The sequence below is a fragment of the Erinaceus europaeus genome, chromosome 7 (assembly GCF_950295315.1).
Source record: "Erinaceus europaeus chromosome 7, mEriEur2.1, whole genome shotgun sequence".
Taxonomy (NCBI): Eukaryota; Metazoa; Chordata; class Mammalia; order Eulipotyphla; family Erinaceidae; genus Erinaceus; species Erinaceus europaeus.
The window spans coordinates 68,727,306-68,752,709 of NC_080168.1; the positions used below are offsets into that span (position 1 = coordinate 68,727,306).

Genomic DNA, 25,404 nt, shown 5'->3' on the forward strand with positions numbered 1-25,404 from the left:
TTGCCGTGCTGGTACCGAGCCCCAGCAATAAACTTGGAGGCAAAAAAAAAAAAATCAGATATGTAGGTTGACCAGTTGAAGCCCCACCCCCTTTTTTTCTTGTCTTGGGTTCTTTCACTGTCAGGTTTTGGTAAAGCAAAGTTAAGGCACTCACTAGGTCCCATACAAGGTGAAATAAAATGTCTTCTGCAATAAATAGGATTGGGTGAGCTCCCCTGGAAAATGATGGGGAAACTCCCACTTGATAATGAAGTTTTCCTGTGTTTTGCACAGTGAGCAAGATGTGTGGAAATACCTATTGACTTTGACCAAAACCATTTTGGAAAATGTTCTTCATGTTCCTTTCCCCTTCCATTCTTTGTAATTTTTTTTGGCCCCTAGATACAGTAGATACTCCAAGTCACAGTTGTTTCATCATATGAATGATGAGAAAAAAAAATTCTGGCTGACCTTGCTCTAAACTAGACTTTATTTGACATATCCCTTTCAGTATAATTGTCCTACTTACATGCAGTTTCTCAGAACTTATTCTTGACCGCAGATGAGATTTCAAGTCCTTCACAAAGCTTTCATATTTCTCCTGCATGAGAAGCTGCTTCTATACTTGAACCATCATTAATGCTTAGGTCTCACCAGCACACTTACTTACCAACTAGGTGGTCATAGTCAGTACTTCATACCTGCTGTTTTTGTCTCTTGTGAAATTCATGAGCAGTGACAGGGTAGTAGCTAAGTCCACTGTCCTTTTTCACTGAGTTCACTGAAGTAAGTAAATATGGAACATTTGGTTCAGTGACATCGATTTAAAGACTCTAATTTGTCCTTTAAAATTGCCTCATAGTTATGAGTATACAGATAGGCTCTGACTTAACATGTTTTCACTTATTATTATTATTTTAAACTTTGTGATCATGCAGAAGTGGTACATTCTCAGTAGAAGCAACTTAGAATTTTGAATTCCAACCTTTTCTGAAATGAGTGATATGGGAAATGGTACTTTTTCATGATTCTTTGTTATATAGCAGACTTATAGTAGATGATTTTTCCCAACAGGGCAAATATTCTGAATGTGTGTCAGGTAGGTTAGACTGTGCTGTGATGTTCAGTAGTGTAGATGCATTTAATACATTTTCAACTATATTAAATACTTTTTTTTCCACCAGAGCACTGCTCAGCTGTGACTTACAGTGGTGCTGGGGATTGAACTTAGCACCTTTGGTGCCTTAGGAATGGAAGTCTTTGCATAATTATGATGTTGTTTCCCCAGCCCTATCTACATTTTTATTCAGCTCATAATACTTTCAATTACTGGAATATAACAGCATCATGAGTCATGGAAGATTCATATATATACAGGTGTGTGCCTTAGGTGTCTGTGTACACATTCTCACATTATTTCAATTATCTACCCAGATGACTTCAAAGTAGCAAGGCTTTTTTTTTCTTCCAATTTTAATATTATTACTTCTGGCACTCTCTGGTGCTTCCCCTCTCTTACTCAGTCTAAATCTCTTCATCTGAATTTCCTTTCACCTGCGTGGTGAGATTGTCTTGAAACTTCACAGAGATTGAGCACAAATTCTTAAAGAAAGTGAATACAAGGTCAACAGACAGGCAGGCTTCCCCTACTCTCCAAAAGTAGAGCCATTCTATTTGGTAAGTTATTCTGGGAAGGTTAAGAAATGATTATCTATCGATGAATGGTAATAGCATTTATTCTTCAACCCAGAAAATGTTCTATTCAATAGAACTGCTCCAGTTCTATTTTTCAGGGAAACCTATAAAACTTTACTAGTTCTATACAGAAAACTGTCCTCACTAAACAGAGAGTGAATTGCAGAGTCGGAACCGTTTGGACGCAGCGTCATCACTCTTTGGGCTGAGTACACTGGCAGAGCATTATTTCTAAAAACTGAAACGCTTTCTATATAAAATGTTTTTGAAGAGGTCAGACCCCATGCTCTTCTTACTCTTTAAACATAGATTTTTACTTCATTGATTTCTTTTGGATAGAGGCAAATTGAGAGGAGAGGAAAGATAAAGAGGGAGAGACAACTGCAGCACTGTTTCACTCCTTGTGAAACTTCCCCTCCATGCATGTTGGGACTGGGGTGGGGGGCTTGAACCCATTTCCTGGTAACCTGTGTGCTCTACCAAGTGTGCCAATGTCCAGCCCCCCTGTCATTACTTTGTGGTGTTCTCCATTGGCTGAGTGTGCTAAGAGATGAAGATGGTGACTTGTGTCCCTCAATAGAAATTTGGAACATTCATGCTACTTCTTGTTTTATTATGTGGAATTAAAAAAAAAAAAGTAATAATCAAGTCAGCTACTCTGAAATGGTGCTGATTTTACTTTTCGTGCATTGGTCTGTTTACTGTACCCAACAGTCTTAGTTAACTTCATAGTTCTGTAATGGGGGTTGGGGGGCAAGCTGCTTAACACTGGGGTGACTTGTTTAAGTCACCCAGAATAACAAAATTTTTTCCATAGGTTTTTTGTGTGCAAAATAACATGGAAATTATTATTCAGTAAAGAATGCTTCTTCTTCTTGGGTGCTGTGTATTGACTTCCATGTTTGGAGATTGGTTTTACATAGATGTCTGGTCTCAGGGCTTACTGAGAAAACTGTACTTTGAGAAATCAGCATTAAATTCATCTGGATGTTGACATGACATGAAAAAAATTCTCTGGGAATAACTTTGATTGTTTTCTTTTTTAAAATATTTATTCATTCCCTTTTGTTGTTTTATTGCTGTAGTTATTCTTGTTGTCATCGTTGTTGTTGGACAGGACAGAGAGAAATGGAGAGAGGAGGGGAAGAGAAAGATAGACACCTGCAGACTTGCTTTGTGAAGTAACTCCCCTGCAGGTGGGGAGCGAGGATCCTTACACCAGCCCTTGAGCTTTGCACCACGTGCACTTAACCCACTGCGCTACTGCCCAACTCCCATAACTGGTTTTATCTGCTGTTTATTTATTTTACCAGAGTACTGCTTAGTTCTGGCTTATGGTGGTGCTGAGGACTGAACCTCAGGCACCATCAAGCTATCTTCTCCAGTCCTTTACTAATTATTGAAACCAAAACTATTCACCCTCTCGGAGCCTGTAGCTGTTGAATGGGTCTGAACTGAGCATATATCTGTTGTGTATCTGTCAGGCACAAGCAAATGCCCTCACATGCATGAAAAATGAAGGTAAACAGCCAGCCAGCCACATTGTCAAGATTATCACATACCTCTTCTCGTTGCCAGTGTGTGTGTGTGTGTGTGTGTGTGTGTGTGTGTGTGTGTGTGTGTTCCTACAGTGGCTATTTAACTTGTTTGGTTTTTTTTTTTCTGTTTTTTTTTTCTTCCCACCTATGATGTGTAATGGTAGTTATCCATTAACTTAATGCTAGGCAACAACACAGAATCACAAGTTCTATTGGTAGGTTTTGTATTCTCTGTGTAGGACAAAGTTCAAAGCTCTTCTAATTTCATGGTCTGAGTTCTCCCGTTGAGTGGCTGGGCCTAAAGTAAAATTGTAGCTACTGTGGCATGAAGGGAAAGGTAGAACAGTCCAGCCTCTTGTTTTAGCACTAAGTAGTTCTTTAAACTATGGTGCTTACCATAGGAAAAAAGGGGGCACAGGAATTTTAGGGGTGGGTATGATGGGTTGAACACACAGATACACATGTGGGTATGAAGCCATACCTCTGACACCTAATAGTGTTGCAAACCAATGTTAAATCACTAATTATAAAAGTTATTTAAAAGCAAAATCAATAGGGAGTTGGGTGGTAGCGCAGTGGGTTAAGTGCACTTGGCGTGAAGCGCAAGAACTAACCGTAAGGATCCCAGTTCGAGCACCCGGCTCTCCACCTGCAGGGGAGTCGCTTCACAGGCAGTGAAGCAGGTCTGCAGGTGTCTGTCTTTCTCTCCCCCACTCTGTCTTCCCCTCCCCTATCCATTTTCTCTCTGTCCTATCCAACAACAATAATAACTACAATAATAAAACAACAAGGGCAACAAAAGGGAAAATAAATAAATATTTTTAAAAAGTGAAATCAATAAAAAAAATATGGTACTTCTCAGTTAGCTACTGAAGGCCAAAGTTAGAGAAAAATCTATTTCTATCCTGAGTTGAAGTTGAGTGGTGGAATCTAGAATGTAAGTGTGGCTGCCAGAGAATGTGAGCAGCTACATCAGATAATCCTGGGAGTAGCTGACACCTTTCAGGGCAGGAACTGGGGTCTTGAAAAGCCAGTTATGCACAGGACCCATTCTGTAATTGTATTTATTACCCACTGGGGCATGTTCCCCACCCTGTAACTTGATATACGCTTTTCCTAATCATGGAAACCAGTGCACCTGACTGTGACATTGTGTTTCTAGCACCCAACTACATGTTAGTTTGTATTACAAAAGACTGTATAATAAATTATTTTGTTTGTCATAGTTCTGCCACACATGGCAGCCACTCAATAAACTTTTATTGCTTGCTTTATGAGATTTTTTTTTACAAGGCATCTTGTTTATTGCCAATGTTCTGCCATGAGCATGATTTTTAGGGACCTATAATTTAAATTTTTCTGATTCAAGACTATAATTTACTCTACAGCTACCTGGAGACCTATTCAGTAAGCAGTAATCCAGCACAGGGAATTAAGAGGTGGAGATCTGAAAAGGCCAAATTAAGTCCCAACTTTTTATGTCACCTCTGGAAATAATTAGTCCTTCCATTTTAAATCCATTTGTAGTCTTCTGTAAATTTCAGTGTGATTATTGACTATTCTGTATATCAAGTCTTTTAATACAGTCTAATTTCAGAATCCTTAAGCAAATTATTGGTTTTAACATACTAAGCTTTTTCTTTTCTTTTCTTTTCTTTTCTTTTCTTTTCTTTTCTTTTCTTTTCTTTTCTTTTCTTTTCATTTGCCTCTTGGGTTATCGCTGTGGTTCAGTGCCAGCACTATGAGTCCACTGCTCCTGGCAGCCTTTTTTTTTTTTTTTTTTTTTTTTAATTTATTGGATAGGACAGAGAGAAATTGAGAAAGTTGGGGGAGATAGAGAGGAAGATAGAAAGATAGGCAACTGCAGATATGCATCCCCCCTGCAGATGGGGAGCCAGGGGCTCAAACCTGGATTCTTGGGCAGGTCCTTGCGTTTAGTACTATGTGTGCTTAACTGGATGCTCCACTGCCCTTCTCCCACATACTAGGTGTTTCAAAGATTGTATATTGCATTTTACTGAACATATCTAATTATCCGGGTTTAACAAGTTTCTCCAGAGGAATAGAACTAATTGTGTGTGTGTGTGTGTGTGTGTGTGTGTGTGTGTGTGTGTGTGTGTGTGTGTGTGTATGAGGGAGAACTCATGCAGTTGTGGGGGTTGACACATTCAAAACCCGAAAGCCAACTCAGCAGAGTAGACATTCCTACAATAATCCAAAGGTAATTTTGAGGCCACTTTCTCTCTTTGGGGGAGACCTCAGTTTTTTTAAGGCCATCTACCCACACACATTATGATAGGTAACCAGCTTCATTCAGTCTACTTATTGAACTGTGATCCACATCTAAAGAAGACCTTCATGGTAGCATCTGGACCCTTGTTTGATCAAACCCCTGGCACTGCACACAGCCCAACCAAAGTGACCTGTGAGATGCATTGTGCCACTAGATGGTGAAATGCATGTAACAATTTACCTGCACACAAGCTAAAAGTGAAATATTAGAAAGTTGGGGGACAGCCACAAGAAAACTAGACACAGTATCAGCCTTTAGAAATTAATAAATGACTAAGACTGAAAGTCTAGTGCCTGTAATAGGCATGACGTAGCCTGAACTGGTCTTTAAACAGAAAATCCAGGCTGGAGAGACAGTATAATGGTTTTGCAAAGGACTCTTGTGCCTGAACCTGAGATCCCACATTCAATCCCCAGGACTACCATAAGCCAAAGCTGAGCAGTGCTGTAATCTCTCTATGTCTTTTCTCTCTTTATCTCTGTCATTAAAATGACGTATTTGAAAGAGAGAGAGAGACCTATGAGAAGTGGGATAGTAGAACTCGCCCCTCTGCCAGCCTTCAACTGATGACAGAGCAACCTGAAGTCCCAGAAGGCAACACAAATACAACAGAGTAGTTTTGTTCTTATGAAGCCACACTTAATGCCATTTAATTGAAAATAAATAAATAAATAAATAAGACTTTGCCCCAGTCAAGTGTATAGGTGTGAGTTTATGCTAACAGAGTAGAATCCACAGAGGGCCTTTTATCAGTAGGATTATTCAAGCAAATCCCAAACCCTCTGCTGTGACACTTTGGCAGGAAACTATTTCTCAAAGCATAGTCACCTGTGTTGTCACTGATAGTGCACTTTTAGGCCTTCAGAACCCATTCATTCCTTCACTACTCAAAGGGAGGAGAAGCTTGCTGGTCAAATTGGACCCCTGTTCTATTGCTCCAAAATTAAATGTGGGCCATCCCTAAAGTTAGATATCTGGAGAATAGTGCTCTGCAGCCAGGTAGCTGTTTTCTAAACAGTCCTAGCTCTTCCAGGTTATCCAGTGGCCTGTTTTGTTTTGCTTTGCTTTGCTTTGCTTTGCTTTGCTTTGCTTTGCTTTGCTTTGCTTTGCTTTGCTTTGCTTTGCTTTGCTTTGTTTTGCTTTGTTTTAAAACCAGATCACTGCTCAGTTCTGGTTTATGGTGATACTGGGGATTGTACCTGGGACCTTAGAGTCTCATACATGCATATATATTGCATAACCATCAGGCTTTTTTCAAGTCCTCCAGGCCTTTCCTTCCTTCCTTCCTTTCTTTCTTTCTCTTCCTTCCTTCCTTCTCCTCTTCCTCTTTTTTCTTTTTTTTTAAATTCTACCAGGTTTATTGTCAGTGCTCAATGTCTGCAGCACAAATCCATTACTCCTGATGGGCATTCTCTCTCTCTCTCTCTCTCTCTCTCTCCCTCTCTCTCCCTTCTGTTCCCTTCCCTTCTTACCCTGTCTACTTCCCTCCCTTTCTCTTTCTTTTGATAGGACAGAGAGAAAATGAAATGGGGGAGGATAGAGGAAAAGAGACAGAGAGACATCTGCAGCGCTGCTTTACCACTTGTGTGCACTCAACCAGATATAATACCACCTAGCTCCTTCCAGCTCCTTTTTCAGACTCACAGTCACCCTGTGTCTTTATCCTCCCTCTTCCAGAAGATTGATAGGAACCTGGGAAGCAGCCACCCTGCATGCCTGCTATTTGCTTTTTTCTAAAGCCCTCATATTTCATGTAATCTGATGGACTCATCTGATTAGAGGAGTTGTGTTCTGTGTTAAACAGGAGCTCCTGGATTGCAGATATGGCATAGCGGTTATTCAAATGGCTCTCATACCTGAGGTTCTGAGGTTCCAAGTTCAATCCCTGGTCCCACCATAAGCTAGAACTGAACTCTGGTAAAACAAACAAACAAACAAACAAACAAACATTCAGTTCCTAGGTTTCAAGTTACTGGCCCTCTCTGGGTACCTCTTGATCCTCTGCAACCTGAACCATTGTGGTAAAGTGCCATCTTCCCCCTTAGTGACGGTCTTCTCATGCCTGCTGTCTTCCTGGATCCTGGGCCAGCTCTCTTTGTCCTCTGCATGTACTCAGCTCAGGTATTCTTCAAGGGGACAATTCCTGGCACCTTCATCCTTGTCAGGAACTCCAGACGCTCCTGCAGTCCCTCTGAGAAATGGACTTGCAGCATTGCTTCACTACTTGTGAAGCCTTCTCCCTACCAGTAGGGGCTTGATACTAGGTCCCTGTACATAGTGATATGTGTGTTCAACCTCATGTACCACCATCCAGCCTAGCTTTTCCTTACAAATAAAGAAATCCAAAGTAGACACCTATCATGAGGAGATGAAAAATTGTACCTGTATGTCAATAGCTGTCCTATAATCCATCACCCTCCATCCCCGCCCCCGTAAAGGGGAAAAAAGAAAGTTCATGCAGTTAAACTCACCTAGAGATTTTCCCCTAAACATCCTAAAGGAGTAGGGCAGGCTGTAGAGAAAGGTTCCAATCTCTTTGTAGGAGAGCTCCCCATGGGAGATGAGAGGAGTGGGCTGAGAGGCTGGAGTTTGCACTCTGGGTGCTTGATGCAGTCATTTCCTGTCATCAGTTGGGTAACTCATAGACTGGAAATGAATAACTGATGCTTCTCCTTCTCTCTCTCAATAAATCTTAAATTACTTGTGTATGTGTGTACACACAATTCATTGTGTTCTGTTTGTGTTTGTCTTTTTTGGCTTTGTGTGGTGCAGGGGCTTGAACCCAGGGACCTCATGCATGCAAGGTATGTGCTCTACCCCTGAGTTACTTCTCTGGCCATCAAGCAACTTTATAAAAAGTGATTATTTCCTGTCTTCTTAGCCTGTCACTGTTTTATAGTTATGATGATGCTGTGAACCACAGCACCCATGTTTCACCCTGCCCTGCCCTGGCAGTTAAGTTGCAAGGACAAAGATTTCCTCACTGACACTTAGCTTTTACTCTATGGCTCAGTTATTTCTACACCCTAAAAAATTCTGCCTGCTTCAAAGCATGTGGAATCTTCACTTAACCTGCCAGTCAGTCAGTCAGTCAGTGACTTCATCTCTACCTGTGTGAGGAGCTCACAGTGGTTTTCTTATGTGAAATATAACTGCAGAAGTGCTTGTAGAAGGTAACTATATTGTGTAAGGATGAATGAGGTGCCAGTGAAATAGCACACTCTGGTAGTATGCTGCTTTGTCTCGTCTAAGACTCAGGTTTAAGTCTGGTCCCTGCCTCATTGAAAGGAAGCTTTGGTGCTGTGATCTCTTTTACTCTCTCTCTGTCTTCTCTATCTACAAAAAATAAAATGAAAATTAATTTTTAAAAGGATAAATTAACAGGAAGTGGGCAATTCAGGTTTTTTTTTTAAAGATCCACTTAAAAGGAGTGGTCTTGACTTAAAAAAAATTTTTATTGTTGTAATTGTTGTTGTTATTGATGTCATCGTTGTTAGATAGGACAGAGAAATGGAGAGAGGAAGACAGAGAGGGGGAGAGAAAGATAAACACCTGCAGACCTGCTTCACCCCTTGTGAAATGACTCCCCTGCGGGTGGGAAGCCAGGGCTCGAACTGTGATCCTTACGCCTGCCCTTGCACTTTGCGCCACCTACGCTTAACCCACTGCGCTACTGCCCGACTCCCTGGCAATTCAGTTTTTAAGAGGGTTACCATCTCCTCCCAACCCCCAGCTTCTGGCAACTACAAATATACTTTCAGTCCCATGGATTTGCCTCCTCTTGATCCTTCATATAAATGGAATCATATAATAAATATGTGGCAAATTGTGATTGGTTTCTCCCACTCAGGCTAATACTCCTAAGGCGCACTCATGTGCTCGCTCGGATTGGTATTTGATTGCCTTTTTATGACCCAATAATATCCGGGTATATGAGTCTACCATATTCAGCTAATCCCTGCACCAGTTTACAGACACTTTGTTTCCAGTATATGACTATTAGGAGTCAAGTTGCTGTAAGCATTCAGGTTTATGTATTTCTTGGGGTGCATGTTTTCAGTTCACTTTGGTGTATTGCCCAGGTGTGTAATTACTAGGTCAAATGACATTTCATATCCCGATGAAGTGCTGGGTTGTTTTTCTAAAGTAGCCACACTGGTAGCATCAGAGGGTTCTGATTTTCCCGACCCTTGTCAATACTCATCCAAGACTATAGTGCTATAGTTAGCAGACACATTCTGGCACTTGCTATGTAACCACAAGGTGGGTACTCTAGGATTTTAGTTTCACTTTGTCTGTCTCCCAGGTAACCGGTTGGTTTCTCTTCTCCGGGGACAGGAGGGTACAGAGAACATGTGGGAAGTTAAATTGGTTGATGAGGGAACATATTAACTCTTGTTAGCTAGAAAGGCTTCAGGGGAGAAGGCGGGATCTATAGCTGGAGCAACATTTTGGCTAAATGTAAGCAGCTCTCTGGATTGGGGGTTGGGGATACATTCTTGGATGCTGTGATACTTTTTACATTGTGTTTTCACATATGAAAGTGCTTAGAACCAATTAAGCACATTCTGTTGCAGGGGATGAGCCCTGTGGAAGGCAAACTGCAGCTCAACTTCAATGGCTTTGTTTGCCTCTACATGCACTTCTTTTCTGCCAGGCAGTTCATCCCAAGGGACCACTTAACTCAATGCAGAGTTTTTACATCTTACGGGTCTATGGTGGTATTTCTAAGAGCTTCCAATGTTACTGAAATGGGATGATGAGTATCATGACAAGTACTTCTCTGTCTTTAAACATTTATTTCTTTTCCTTTTTTATTTCTTTTATTGAATAGGACAAGGAGAAAGTGAAGGACAGAGGGAAAAAAAGATGGAAAGGAAAGAGAGACACCTGCAGCACTGCTCTACTGCTCATGAAGTTTCCCCTGCAGGTGGGGACTAGGAGCTTGAACCTGGCCCTGGGTCCTTGTGCACTCTAATGTGTGTACTCAACCAGTTGGCCTCATGCTTACTGACTCTTACACTAAAAAAATATTTACGGGCAGGGGTAGATAGCATAATGGTTATGCAAACAGACTGTTAGGCCTGAGGCTTCGAAGATGCTACCCATTTTCTTTTAAGATTCTACAAGATAGCATAATGGTTATGCAAAAAAGACTTACATAAAATAAATTTTATTTTTTCTATTTATTTATTCCCTTTTGTTGCCCTTGTTTTTTTTTAATTGTTGTTGTTATTGATGTCGTTATTGTTGGATAGGATAGAGAGAAATAGAGAGAGGAGGAAAAGACAGAGAGGGCGAGAGAAAGATAGACATCTGCAAACCTGCTTCACTGCCTGTGAAGTGACTCCCCTGCAGGTGAGGAGCCGGGGGCTCGAACCGGGATTCTTACGCCTTGCTCTGGTCTGTGGTGTGGCCAGCAATCCGAACCTGGGATCTCAGAGCCTCAGGCACAAAAGTCTTTTGAATAAACATATGCTGTCTCCCCAGCCCTGCTGCTTGCTTTTGTTTTTATATTATGGCCATTTTTCCTCACAGTTCTCAGACAGCCCTAACTTCGTTTGTTTGTAGAGGCAGGCAAAGAGAGAGCAAGTGAATGAAAGAGACTACAGCACCAAAGTTTCCTTCAGTGTGGTGGTGGTTGGGCTGGAACCTGAGTTGCATATATGGCAAAGCAGCATACTATCCAAGTGAGCTATTTCACCAGCCCCCCTGTTTTTTCTTATAAATATTATAGATATTGTAGCCATTATGCAATCCCTGAAGAGTAGAATGTTCTCCCTTCACCCCCTTTTTTCTAGAGACAGGAAAACAATACAATAAAAGCAACAGAAAGTTTATTTTTTAAAAAGTTTTGTGGTTAAAAGCTTAGCACAAGGGGCCAGTAAGTTAGCTCACCTGGATAGTGCTTTGCCATGCACATGACTCAGGTTCAAACCCAGCCCATACTATACTGACGTGCTCTCATGTCTTTCCTTCTCTCTCTCTCCTTCTGTCTCTGACTTTATCTAAATAAAGTCAGCCTAGAGTGGTGAACCTCAGTGACCACCACAGTGGAGTAAATAAATAACAGGAATATAGCCCTGGAATCAGCTCACGTATGGGTTTAAATCTTATCTTCCTGTGACTTCCTTTTATCTGACCTTGAGCTAATCCAATATGCCATGACCGTCCGGGACTTCTCATTACTCTGGTGACCAGCTACAGGAACTGCCCTTACTCTTGATGCCACATGTCTAGCATGCACGGTCCCATTTAACCCAGCTCCCATGAAAAGATTCCTCTTCCTCCTCCTCCTCTTCCTCCTCCTCCTCCTCCTGTCAAATGTGGGAGCTGGAGTTCCTCAGTGTTAAGAGCAGCTGGCTGATTCTGGAGGAATTTGAACACAGATTTATGTGATGCTAAATAGCAGGCACACCTGTCATGTGTTGTTACATGTTCTTCACATTAGTATCTTCAGTGTCATCCTCCTGTCACTTGTCTATCATTTGAATACTATTGTGTTAAGCTTTTAATATATGTAGAGAATATCTGTAGGGCTGGAGAAATGGCTCACTTTTGGGAAGGCACCTTGTCAGCCATTTTTGCTTCCCAAGTTTGAGCATAGCCTCCACTGTATTGCAAGTAGCTTCAGTGCTGTGACATCTCTACCCCACCCCCTTTCTAGCTGGAAAAAGAAGGAAAGAGAGAAAATAAGAAAGAAAGAAAGAAAGAAAGAAAGAGAAGGAAGGAAGGTTGGTTGGCAGTGATGAAACCCTGATGATGACAAAAAATAATAATAATAATAAATGATGGGGCCAGGTGGTGACACACCTGGTTAAGTTCACAGTTAACCATGCGAAAGGATCCAGAGGGGGAGGAGGGTGCCGGGTGGTGGTGCAGCCGGTTAAGTGCACATAGTATAAAGCGCAAGGATCTGGGTTAGAGCTCCTGCTCCTCACCTTTATGGGGCCGCTTCACAAGCAGTGAAGCAGGTCTGCAGGTGGCTATCTTTCTCTCTATCTCCTCATCCCCATCCCATCCCTATCCCCACCCCTATCCCATTTCTGTCTGTCTTATCCAACAAAATGGGAGAAATAGCTGCCAGGAGCAGTGAATTCATAGTGCCAGCATCCAACTCCAGCAATAACCATGGAGGGGAAAAGAAAAAAAAAAGTATCTGGATTCCAGCCGCTGCTCCCCCACTTACAGGAGGAAAGCTTTACCAGTGGTGAAGCAAAGACTATAGATGTCTCTCTTATTCTCTCTTTTTTCCACCAAGGCTTGGTGGTACTACGAATCTGCTGCTCCTGGCAGACATTTTAAATTTTATTTTGATTTATTTATTTATTTATTTATTTTTTAGTGGATAGGATAGAGAAAAATTGAGAGAGGGAAAGAGAAAGATAGACACTTGTAGACCTGCTTCACCACCTGTGAAGCAACATCATTGCAGGTGAGGATCCAGGGGCTTGAACTGGGATCCTTGCACAGGCCCTTGCACTTCATACTATGTGTGTTTAAACAGGTGCACCATCACCTGGCCCCCCTCTCTTATTCTCTGTCCTCCCTCCCCTCTCTGTTCTATCAAAGAGAACGAAAAAAAGGAGAAGAAGAAAGAACCCCAAGAGGAGTGGTCGATTGTTTTGTGTGCTGGCACCGAGCCCCAGCCATAACTCTGGTGGCAAAAAATAAATAAATTAATTAAAAAATATATATAGTAGGCTAGTGAAATAGCACAGTATGCTCTTTGCCATGTGTAAGACCCAGGTTGAAGCCCAGATTGTTTTGAAGGAAGCTTTGGTGCTGTGGTCTTTTCGTTCTCTCTGCCTCATTTCAAGTATACGCATATGTACATTTGCAACATGTGTAAGTTCAAAAATTATTGGATACAATTTTATGCCCTCCACAGCATGAGATATAAAATGCCACTGTCTTTGTCTCTTTTTTAATGCAGTTGGAGAGATTGAACTCAGGGTCTCATATATATGTTCTACTGCAGAGCCGTCTTTACAGGTTGGTTTGGTTTTGTTTTTAATGAGTAAGAGCCCTCCCCAGAGGTCACCTTCATTCCTTATTTCAGAATTCTCTCTCCTTAACTTTTTAAAATTGGTTTCTACAGGGGATTTAGACAGTATTTCTCTTTGTGTAGCTCTTTCGAGCTGTGCTCATGTGAGATGTGAATGTAGAGTCATTGTCTCTCTCCCTGTGGCCCCATCAGCCAGCTCTCTGGTTGGCTCTTCTATAGTCCTCCCTGAAAACTCAGCAGCTCCTTAGCTTTCCCAGTCACTGTTAATCACAACAAAGTTCAAAAACAAAAATAAAAACAAACAAAAAACCCCTCACCAACAATTCACCTTGACTAGATTTTGTGTGTAACCCAAACTCTACTCATGCTTCAGCTGAAGTGAAGACCTATCTCCCCTCCTGTCCTTTCCACACAACTCCTCCAACCCGACCCCCCATGGCTGTTTCCAGCCTGGGTCATTCTTGTGAATCCAGAAATCCACTGGTCAAGGCCACCCCCACCTGGACAGAGGGTGGGCTTCTGCACTCTGCTCTAATGGGCAGTGAGTGACCCTTTGAGGGCTATGTGCCAACCCCCCCAAGACCTATGTCCCTGGTCTGCTGTCCCCTACCCCTGAAGCAGCTTTATTTATTTCTCCAGTGGGGTTAGTTTTGTAATTGGTCATGAATAATGCTATTTTTCCTCTTTTTTTTGATAGAGACAGAAAAATCAAGAGGGTAGTGGGAGGTAGGGATAAAGGGAGATACCTACAACACTGCTTCACTAGCTGTGAAGCTTCCCCTCTGCAGGTGTGGATCTGGGGCTTGATCCTAGGGCCTTTAGCATGGTAACATGTACATTCAAGTGGGTGCACCACTACCTGACCCCTAGAGAATGCTAAGTTTTGAAAAATAAGTTGTTAAGTTTACAGAAAATGGGAAACTACAGAATTTCCCGCAAACTCCTCTTTATTGAATAGACCCTCCTGCCAAAGTCTTCCACTAGTGAGATGTTTGTTACATGATGGGACCAGTGTTGAGTCACTGGTGTTAACTAAAGCTATTGGTTTACATCTGGGTCTATTGCTGGTGTAGCATAGCCTGTGGTTTTTGACAAATGTGCACTGATATGTACTCCCCACGAAGCCCCCCCCCACACACACACACTATCACTGTCCTAAAGCCCTGCATACTTCTTCTCCAATCCCTCCTGCCCCTGGTCTGGCAACCAACCATTTATGCACTGTCTCCACAGTTCTGTCTTTTCCAGAATGTCATCTCATTGGAATCACCCTGTGGATAGCCATTTTAGTGCGGCTTCTGTCAGTTAGCAGGATGGCTTTTCGAAGTTTCCTTTTTTTTTCCTCCAGGGTTATCCCTGGGGTTCAGTGCCAGCATTGTGAATTCACTGGAGACCATTTTTGTTTTTATTATTATTATTATTGTTGTTGTTGGATAAGGCAGAAAGAAAGAAATAGAGCGAGGAGGGGAAGACAGAGGGGGAGAGAAAGATAGACACCTGCAGACCTACTTCACTGCTTATGAAGGAACCCACCCCCACCCCACAGGTGGGTGGCCGGGGGCTCGAACCGGGATCCTTGTGTGGGTCCTTGCGCTTGGCACCATGTGCACTTAACCTGGTGCACTACCACCCAGCTCCCAGAAGTTTCCATTTTTAATTATGTTATTACTCATCTGTTTTTAGACTGCCTCTTATTCCATCATCAGGAGGCACCACTGTCTGTGTATTCATTCTCCCACCCAGGAACATCCTTACACATTTCCAAGCTTTTTCTGTTATGGGTACTACTGCTGTGAATATTCTCATTGTTGAGTTTTGGTTGCTGCAGGCCTCAATTGTAGAGTGAGATAGGGAATGAAAGTCTTTCTCATTTCTAATAGTCAGGAATCCCCTCTGGGCCAAATGTGGCTACTGAGTACAGGCAAAGAGGCATTATGGGTGGCATTGTGAAGTCAGATAAAAAGGATGCCCTGAGAAGAGAAGGCAAACAGGGAAGGAGAGAGAAGAAGGAGACACAGCATGGGTCCCGGGGGTGGTGGTGCTTCAGACAAGAAATAAAGACTGGGGATTGATTATTTCAAAACATTAAAAAATAAATAAATAAAAGTACAAAACCACAAGCTGGGGCTGGAGGCTGGTGACTCATCCAGTAGAGTGCACGTGTCACTATTGATGACCTGGGTTCAAGCCCCTGCAGGGAGGAGGTTTCTCGAGCCATGGAACAGTGCTCCAGTTGTCCTTCTTTTGTTTTTTTTCTGCCTGCCTCCCCCCCACTCTTCCTCTTACCTCTCTCTGTGTCCCACCCTCTATTCCTCCCCACTCCCAAAAAAGTGGCTGCTGGGAGCCATGGAGTCATGCACACAATGAGTCCCAACAATAACCCTGGTGGCAAAAACAAAGTCAAAAACCTCAAAGCAGCTTGAAGTACAGCTGACTCTGCACTGGGCAAGTCTGCAGGGAGAAACCTAGGTTTTCTGCTGCTTAGTGCCCAAGTCTGGGATTTTCAGTTCATAATGGGCCTTGCCTGCGAGGACTCCTTAGCCAGCTCATTGGTGGTCACCTTGAGACACCAGCAGCCACTAGCATTGAATGAAATTTTGGGGTTGTTCTCCAGGTCCAAGGCTGACATCTAGGCTGAGCCCTCACTCATACTGTTTACTTAGACTTTACTGAGGAACCTGGCAGTGAGCACCAGCCCTGGAGCATGGCCTGCAGGTAACCTTACCTTTGGACTCACCACCTCCACCCCTGGCATCAGGAAGGTGAACTTGCTGGAGGGTGCTTGAACTTCTTAATTTAGAGGGCCTCTTTCCATGGCCCAGACAATATTCTTTCATGGAGCAGAGTGTAGATATGCAGAAGCCAGGGAAGAAGCTCTCTTTTGAAGTAGTGCTTGATGCAGACGGATACACTGTGAGGCAGAGCAGGGAGATAGCTCATCCAGAAGAGGGCACACCCTTACATGTCTGAAGCCTGACTCTGAGCACCATGGACAGCACCAGAGGCAATGCCCCTCTCTTCCCCCACCCAAAATGGAAAAGAAGGAAAGGAAGGAAGGAAGGGAGGAAAGGGAAGGAAGGAAGACAGACTGGCAGCTTTTAATTAACTTACTATGTCTGAGTCCCTGAGTTAAGTCCCTGATGCTGGATAAGAGAAAAGACAAGGGGGTCGGATGGTAGCGCAGTGGGTTAAACGCTTGTGGCATGAAGCACAAGGACTGGTAAAACGATCCAGCCCCTGGCTCCCCACCTGCAGGGGAGTCACTTCACAGGAGGTGAAGCAGGTCTGCAGGTGTCTGTCTTTCTCTCCCCATCTCTGTCTTCCCCTCCTCTCTCCATTTCTCTCTGTCCTATCCAACAATGATGACATCAATAATAACAACAATAGCTATAAAACCAATAAAAACAAGGGCAACAAAAGGGAAAATGAAATTAAAAAAAAAAGAGAAAAGACAAGTTGGGGTCTGTGGAGACAGCATAATGGTTTTACAAAAGACTTTGATGTCTGAGGCTCTGAGGTCCCAGTTCAATCCCCAGTACCACCATCAAACAAAGCTGAGCAGTGCTTTGGAGACTCTCATCTCTCTTTCTCATTAACATAAATAAAATGAGAGAGAGAGATCCACCTTCCGCACCCCATAAAGAATTTTGGTCCATACTTCCAGAGGAATAACAAATAGTAGACCTTCTAATAGTGGGGATAGGATATGGGACTCTAGTGGAGGGAATTGTGTGAAACTGTACTTCTGTTATCCTACAATCTTGTTAATCATTATTAAGTCACTAATACAATTTAAAGACAGAGAAAGGGGAAAGACAAGTTGTACCATTATTCTAAACTTTTGTAGACACCTATTATGGGAAGATGAAAAATTATATCCATGTGTCAACAACTGTACTGTAAACCACTACCCCCCCCCCCCCAATGATAAATGAAAAAAAAGTTCTGAGATTTGTTTCCTGAGGGTAGGAATTCTGGGTCAAACTATTATGGGTCTGAAAGCCCATACCTGGGTACTTAGAGTAAACTCATGCTTTACCTTGATTTAGACCTTTTATCTAAAACTCGCTGAGGTTTGTTAGACTAGTTACAAGGCAATTGTGGCTGCGATTGTATGCTCTGTATTTTTAATGCCTTTCTTAGTAGAAATACATACTATAAAACTCACTCACTTCAGTCATATAGCTTAATAATTGTCAGTGCCTTTATTGGTCAGTGCAGCCAGCACTGGACTCTGATTTTGGGATGTTCCCATCATCACCCAATTTGATGTTATGACCATTGATGGTCAGTGTTTGTCTTTTCTGGACTTTGTTACTAGAATCCTACAGGTCTGGACTTTGCATCTGACTTGTTACATTTGCCTCTTGAAGCTTCATCTGACTTATGAAGCTCATCGTGTTGAGGCAATGCTTATTTATTATCAGAACACTGCTTGGCTCTGGCTTATTAGGTAGCGGCAGGGATTGAACCTGGGGCTTACTTTTGACAAGATTCTTCCTTCTCTGTTTTTCACATATTAAACCATGATTGAAAATTTTCTTCCACTGTTTATACACACACACACACACACACACACACCACATGAGCTTTTTAATATTGCTCCTTAAAGTACAGGGGAATCTGGGCTGGCAAAATAACTCACTTGGATAGTGCACTGCCATGTGCAGGACCCAGATTCAAGCCTGGCTCCCAACAAGAAGGGGGTGCGGGAAGGAAGGGAGAAAGGGAAGAAAAGCCATGAAAATCTTTTTGCATAACCACTATGCTATCTCTCTCTGTGTGTGTGTGTGTGTGTGTAAAATAAGTGGCAATACTTCCTTTTTAACTATACAGTTAAAATGTCTTTAATATCCAACTCCTACACACTCTGCGGTACATTCCAGCTTGCTTTCTAAAATATCAGTATAACATTCTTTTGTATGTGTGTGAGTTGAATTTTAACTCTTCCAGGATTTAAGTTTAGGAGGACATTACATCCCTTTATTCAAATGGATTTAGGCCCCAAGCCATCTTCTGGTTGAAGTGCTATGTGGCCACTGGGAAGGGCGACCCAGCAGTAAATATTTTGCCTGTGACCACAAAGGCCATTTTGGTCCCACAGAGAACAGCACATTCTGGAGACTTGCCTGGGGCCAAATGTATGCTCCAGTGCTTTCTGGCTGCTCCGGAGTTAAGCAGGCACCCAGCCAGCATGGCACATAGTCCCCAATACTGGTGGAGGAAGATAGCCTGTAGACCCCAGTTCAGGTGGGGGTACCAGCCTGTAGACCCCAGTGATGACTTTGGTCAGAGATCTAGGTTCCAATTTGTTAGATTCCTCTGTTCTTTAAAGTGCAATATTAGACAGCTCAAGTGTGTGTGTGTGTGTGTGTGTGTGTGTGTGTGTGTGTGTGTAAATCAGGGAAGAGAATTTCAATTGCGGTTTAATACTTGAAAAGGAGTAGGAGGAAGTATCTTACAAAAAAAGAAAAAAATAGATAATAGCAGTGCAAAAAGACATGAGTGAAAGAACTAAAGAACTCAACTCTCACTCACCAGGCAGGTTTTTCCCCTTCTCAAGATCTGAGAAACATCTTCCCTCCCCAAGAGCACTCACAGGACAGAATATTGTTCAGAAGATCTCTTCTTTTGCAAAATTCTCTTCCTCAATTTACACACACATACACACAGTCTAATATCACCCCTTCAATATAGGGGAATCTAACAAGTTGAAACTTAGGTCTTTTTTTTTTTAAGTTTTAAAAAATATTCCTTATTTGTTTTATTTAATGAGTGAGAGAGAGATAAAGACCAGAACACTGTTCAGCTCTGGCTTATGGTGGTGTCTGAGCTTGAACTTACAACTTCAGAAGCTCAGGCATGAAAATCCCTTTGCTTTATGTATCTTCCCCAGCCCCTGGTTTTTTTCTTTTTAGCCAAATTTTGTTACTGTTGTTCTTGTGTTTATTTATTTGCTGGTTGGTAGTAAGACATACACATAAAATTTGTCTTTGTAGGACTGGAGAAATAGCTCATCTGGATAGTGTGCTGCTTTGCCATGTGTGCTACGCCAGTTTGAACCTGGCCCCCACTTCATTGAAGGAAGCTTTGGTGCTATTCTCTCTCTCTCTCTCTCTCTCTCTCTCTCTCTCTCTCTCTCTCTCTCTGTGTGTGTCTAAGAAAAAAGTAAATGGCCATTTTATCTGTTTTTAGTTGTACACTTCAGTGACACAATTGCCATCTCCTATACTTTCTGATTTTCCCAAACTGAGACTATGACAACTAAACACTAGCCCCCCCATCACTTGGTAGCCACACACCATTCTACATTTTACCTCTATAAATTTGACTTTTATTTTTTTTAACATACATTTATTTATTTAGTAGAATAGAGAGAAATTGAGAAGGGGGAGATAGAGAGTTAGAGAGAGAGAAACCTGCAGCACTGTTTTACCACTTGTGAAGCTTCCCTCCTAAAGATGGGGAGCAGAGGCTTGAGCCTGTGTCCTTCCACACTGTAATGCATGTGCTAAACCAGAAGCACCACTGCCCAGCCCCCAAATTTGGCTATTTTAAATACCTCTCATCAGGAGAATCATACAGTGTTAGCTCTTTTGAGGCTGGCTAGTTTTACTTAGCATCCTGTTCTCATCATTTATTCCTGTTGCAGTACAGGTCAGCCTTCTCATTTGAAAGCTGAATAATATCTCACTGTATACGGACATTGTGCTTTGCTTATCTGTTAGTGGGCATTTTCACTGTTGGCTTCTGAGAATATTTCAGTTCTTTTAGTAATGGAATTGCTCAAGAACGATGTAGTGTTTAACTTTTTTGAGGCCTGCCATGCTTTTTTCCACACATATGACATTCCCATCCACAGTGTACTAGCAAGGCTTGGAAGACAGCATAGTAGGGGGAGCCGGACGGTATTGCAGTGGGTTAAGTACACATGACACAAAGTGCAAGGACCTGCATAAGGATCCCAGTTCGAGCCTCCAGCTCCCCACCTGCAGGGGGTTGCTTCACAAGTGCTGAAGTAGGTCTGCAGGTATCTATCTTTCTCTCTCCCTCTCTGTCTTCCCCTCCTCTCTCTCTTTCTCTCTGTCCTATCCAACAACAATGGCAGCAATAACAACAATAATAATAATAACTATAACAACAACAAAAAGACAGCATAGTAGGTATGCAAAAATACTTTCATGCCTGAAGCATTAAAGGTCCCAGGTTCAATTCCCTGCATCACCATAAGCCAGAGCTGAACAATTTGCTTGTAAAAAAAGGGGTGGTGGTGGTGGTGACTCACTTGGTTCAGCACAAATGTTACAATGCTCAAGGACCTGAGTTCAAGCCCCTGGTCCCCACCTGCAGGGGGAAAGCTTTGCGAGTGGTGAAGCAGTATGGCAGGTGTCTCTCTGTCTCTCTCCCTTCTCTACCTCTCCCTTCCCTTTCGATTTCTGGCCATCTCTAATAAATAAATAAAAATAATCTAAAAATAAAAGTGGTCTGGGAGATGGCACAGTGGATAAAGCACTATATTCTCAAGCATGAGGTTTTGAATTTAATCCTCGGCAGCACATGTACCAGAATAATTTCCGATTCTTCCTATCTTTCTCATTAATAAATAAAATCTAAAATAATAATAATAAGTGTTCTAGGGTTTCAATTTCTCCACATCCTAGGCAATACTTAGCTTGGCTAACGGAGGTTCTTAGTAGATATAAAATTGGAGATATTGTGGTTTATAAAATTTGTATGACTTGTAATGATAAACCATGGAGTTTTACAATTCCTTGCTTTCAGCAACTTTCTTCCCTCCAACCCCCCTCCTGGGCCCCTGAGAGATGTAGTTGTCTGGGTTAAGAACCCTGGGGCCTGGGCATGGGTACATAGATAGCATAATGGTTATGCAAAGAGACTCTTATGCCTGAGGCTCCAAAGTCCCAGGTTAAATCCCCTGTACCACCACAAGCCAGAGCTGAGCAGTGCTCTGGTAAAAAAAAAAAAAAAATGTATATATATATATCCAAGTGATGGTGCACCTCATTAGCGCTTACACTACAGTGTACAAGAACCTGGGTTCAAGCCCCTGGTGCAGCGAGTTAAGCGCATATATTCTCAGGTCCAACCTCTCCCTGCCTGCCCTCTATTCCCATCATCCTCAGGCCGGATCTCTATCACAGGCTCTTAGTATCTACCCTACCAATCACCTTGGAGGTCCTTGGAGCAATGTCCTTTCCTGAGGGATGCCAGTTCAAGTGTCACAACATCAATGAGACTTCAGGACAGTTGCTCCCACAGTCATCCTTCTCCCATGGGCTGACAGTTTATGCTGGCCAGGACAGTGTCCTCTGCTCCTCTCTCCCCTCCTGGCAACTACCTGCCATGAGTGGCGAGGGCCCAAAAGAACACTGTGGAATGAATGATGAGTGACTGAACCAGTGACCATGCAGACAAAGTCTTTTCTTAAGATGGGTTGAAAAGCTCCAGGTTCAAAATGAACCACGAGGCCTTCTTTTCAGTTGAAGCTGCCAGTGTTTACACATCCTTGCACTGCCCCAGTCTTAGTGGACTTTGCAGGTGCACTACCTGCACATGGCCCTGAACTATTAAGTAATCATGGGGGAGGGAGGGGAGGCAGCTGCCAAGCCACCAGAAGCTTGTGTCAGAACTGTGCAGAGACTCCTGGGGCCCACAGAGCCTATGGCCGGATCACTGCTATTCTGACGTGGCCCTAGAATGGAAATGAATCTGCAGCAGCATTTGGCAGGTGGTGCAGCTGAAGTAAGTAAGTAAGTGTGTGTGTGTGTGTGTGTGTGTGTGTGTGTGTGTGTGTGTGCGCGCATATATTTTAAGTGAAATGTGAATGTAGTTAAACTGGTTATGCTGTATTTACACGTTTGAGTAGCTGGCCAAGTGGAAGTGTGAGGTTGGTTTTGCTGCTCCCATTGGGCAGGGACCCAGGGAACTTGCATTTGGACAGAGGGTTAGGTGGGGATGGAACAACTAGTGGCCCATAAGTTAACCTTTTTTTTTTTTTTTTTTTTTTTAAGACAGAGGGTGAAAGAGAACACAGCACTGAGGATTCTTTCAATGTGGTGGGAGCTGGGCTCAAACCTGGGTCACATGTGTGGCAAAGCAGTATGCTGGCCCTGAACAGGTTAAGCTTGGAGGTTGTGCTGGGCAGAAAGCCAGGGTTGAGGGTGGGAGCACCAGTGAGCGTAGGAGTGAGCACAGGGGTTTGAGTGGCTTGCCTCTTCTGACCAGTGACTAGCCACAGAGCTGATGTCATCAGTGCTACTACTGCAGGTGATATTTGTGGGCATGGCAGGTGCCCCAAACCAGCAAGCAAGTGGTAATGAAGCGGGTCATCAATTCTTATAGAAGTCACAGGGCTGTAAATCTCTGAGAATAGAAAGAATGGAAGTTCCAGCTAGGGAGATAGCACAGTGGTTCTGCAAATGACTTTCATACCTGAGGCTCTGAGATCCCAGGTTCGATCCCCGCAACCACCAGGGAAGGAGAGGATGAAGGAAGAGGAGGGGGAAGGAAGGAAGGAAGGAAAGAAGGAAGGAAGGAAGGAAGGAAGGGAGGAAGGGAGGGAGGGAGGAAGGGTGGGTAGGTGGAAAGATATAGAAAGAGTGGGCAAGGGTCCAAAGACACCATTGAGCACTTTGTGTAAAGACACATACTGCAGAGGCCCTGGCTGCCATTTCTCCACCCCAGGACCCTGCTGCTCTGCCCCTCTCCAGAAGTCCTTGCAGTTGTGGTGGTTTTCTGCGTGGAGAGAGTGTGAAAAGGTACTTAGCCTGTGCCATATGCAGGGCTCAGTGAGAACTGACACCCCCCCCCCCCCAAGGATGGGCTTGTAGGATACTGGGACAAAGTGGCCACACAGCTGCTCCTACAGAACTGACTGGGCAATCCTGCAGGCAAAGGCATGAGTTAGGGGACCTGTGCTTGGGACAGGGGCCTGGTCACTGTGCTTTGTCCATTGGGACTATCACCCAGTGCTCCTGTCCTGTGTGCCATTTAAGGAGATAGTCTGTGGCAGGGCTAGAAGATAACTCACATGGAAGGACACACACCTCACCCTGTGCAAGGCCCTAGGTTTAAGACCCCAGAGCACATGGGAGAAATGTTGTGGTATATTTCTCTCTATATCTCTTTGAAAGAAGGCCCCAGGAGGCTGGCTGCTCATGTGTAAGGCCCTGAGTTTATTCCCCAGTACTACATTAAAAAAAAAAGTTTTTTATCATGGGTATAATAGTCCTGTAAAATACTTCCATGCTCCAGACTTCAGGGTCTCAGGTTCAATCCCAGCACTACCATATGTTAGAGCTATTTAGAGCTCTGGTAAAATAATAGTGTAATAATAATAATTAATAAGTTACCATAGCCGCCTGGGAGGTGGTACAGTGCATAAAGCATTGAATTCTCATATATATATATGGTCATGAGTTTGATCTCCTACATCTTTTAAAAAATATTTATTTATTCCCTTTTGTTACCCTTGTTGTTTTATTGTTGTAGTTACTGTTGTTATTGATGTTATCATTGTTGGATAGACAGAGAAATGGAGGGGAAGACAGAGGGGGAGAGAAAGATAAACACCTGCAGACCTGCTTCACCACTTGTGAAGCAACTCCCCTAGAGGTGGGGATCCAGGGGCTTGAATCGGGATCCTTACATGGGTCCTTGCACTTTGCACCATACCATGTACGCTTAACCCGCTGCACTACCGCCCAACTCCCTGATCTCCTATATCTTATATGTAGAGTAATGCTCTGGTTCTTTTGCTCATAAATAAATGAATAAATAAATTCTTCATTTTTCTTTCTTTTTCTTTCTGTCACCAGAGCACTGCTCAGCTCTGGCTTATGGTGTTGCAGGGGATTAGACCTGGGACCTTGGAGCCTCAGGCAAGAATGAGTCTGTTTGCATAACCATTATGCTATCTCCTTCACCCAAATAAATAAAGTCATTAAAAGACAGTCACAGGGAGTTGGGCGGTAGCGCAGTGGGTTAAGCACAGGTGGCACAAAGAGCAAGGACCTGAATGAGGATCCTGGTTCGAGCCCCCGGCTCCCCACCTGCAGGGGAGACGCTTCACAGGAGGTGAAGCAGGTCTGCAGGTGTCTATCTTTCTCTCCCCCTCTGTCTTCCCCTCCTCTCTCCATTTCTCTCTGTCCTGTCCAACAACAACATCAATAACAACAATATCTACAATAATAAAAGACAACAAGGGCAATGAAAGGGAATAAATAAATTTTTTTTTAAAAAGTCACAATAAGAACTTGGGCACTAAAATAAACACAAGGAAAATGCAGCACAAATAATGACTCTGATAAGCAATTATTAAGTCTCTTCACCCCCTACCCCCAACACTGATATGGAAGCCACCTTGGTCTGGTCTCAGGCATTCAGCCGGTGCCACATGGCTCTGGGCTCTGCAGGATCTGCCTCCAGGCAGTATGGACACTGTGCTCTAGTGACCTTCACAGAGCCTTCCTGATCAGGCTGATGTGTCTGGAAGACTGTCCTTGCTCTGAATGGCAGTTGCAGGGGGTGTCTGCACTGACCTCATCATTGGCACTGGGTGCAGGCAGGAGCCAGCCCTGACCATGAACTTCGGTGGGTGTTGTTAAAATTCGGAGGCTCCAGCTGGCCAGGCTAGCTTCATGGGCAGGTAACAGAGACTCAGGGACACACAGCTGGGCAGGGAAGCTGTATTTTTTTATTCAGGAACAATGATTTATAAACTAAGACAAACTAATCACCAAACAGAACTCTCCTGCCTCCTTCCCCCACAGCGGCGCCAAGCACTCTCCAACTCTGGAACTCTGGAACTCTGGCAGGGTTCCTTGGGGCGGGGACAAGTGGGCCTGCGAAAACTAGCAGGACTGAACCAA

General features: G+C 43.2%; 1 protein-coding gene across 6 annotated transcripts in view; it reads left to right on the forward strand.

Moving 5' to 3' along the window:
• Positions 1–25,404, forward strand: part of SPATA13 (spermatogenesis associated 13) — a 159,046-nt gene that overhangs the window by 46,528 nt on the left and 87,114 nt on the right. For 4 of the 6 annotated variants that reach the window (XM_060194689.1, XM_060194690.1, XM_060194693.1 and 1 more), the window contains exon 1: positions 13,440–13,500. The exons of 1 other annotated variant lie outside the window; for it this stretch is intronic. In XM_060194689.1, the coding sequence (XP_060050672.1) occupies positions 13,473–13,500 (28 nt within the window). In that variant the 5' untranslated portion in view covers positions 13,440–13,472. Of the gene's footprint in view, positions 1–13,439; positions 13,501–22,187; positions 22,277–25,404 lie in introns of those variants that run through there. One more of the 6 variants, XM_016192772.2, reaches the window with a different exon arrangement.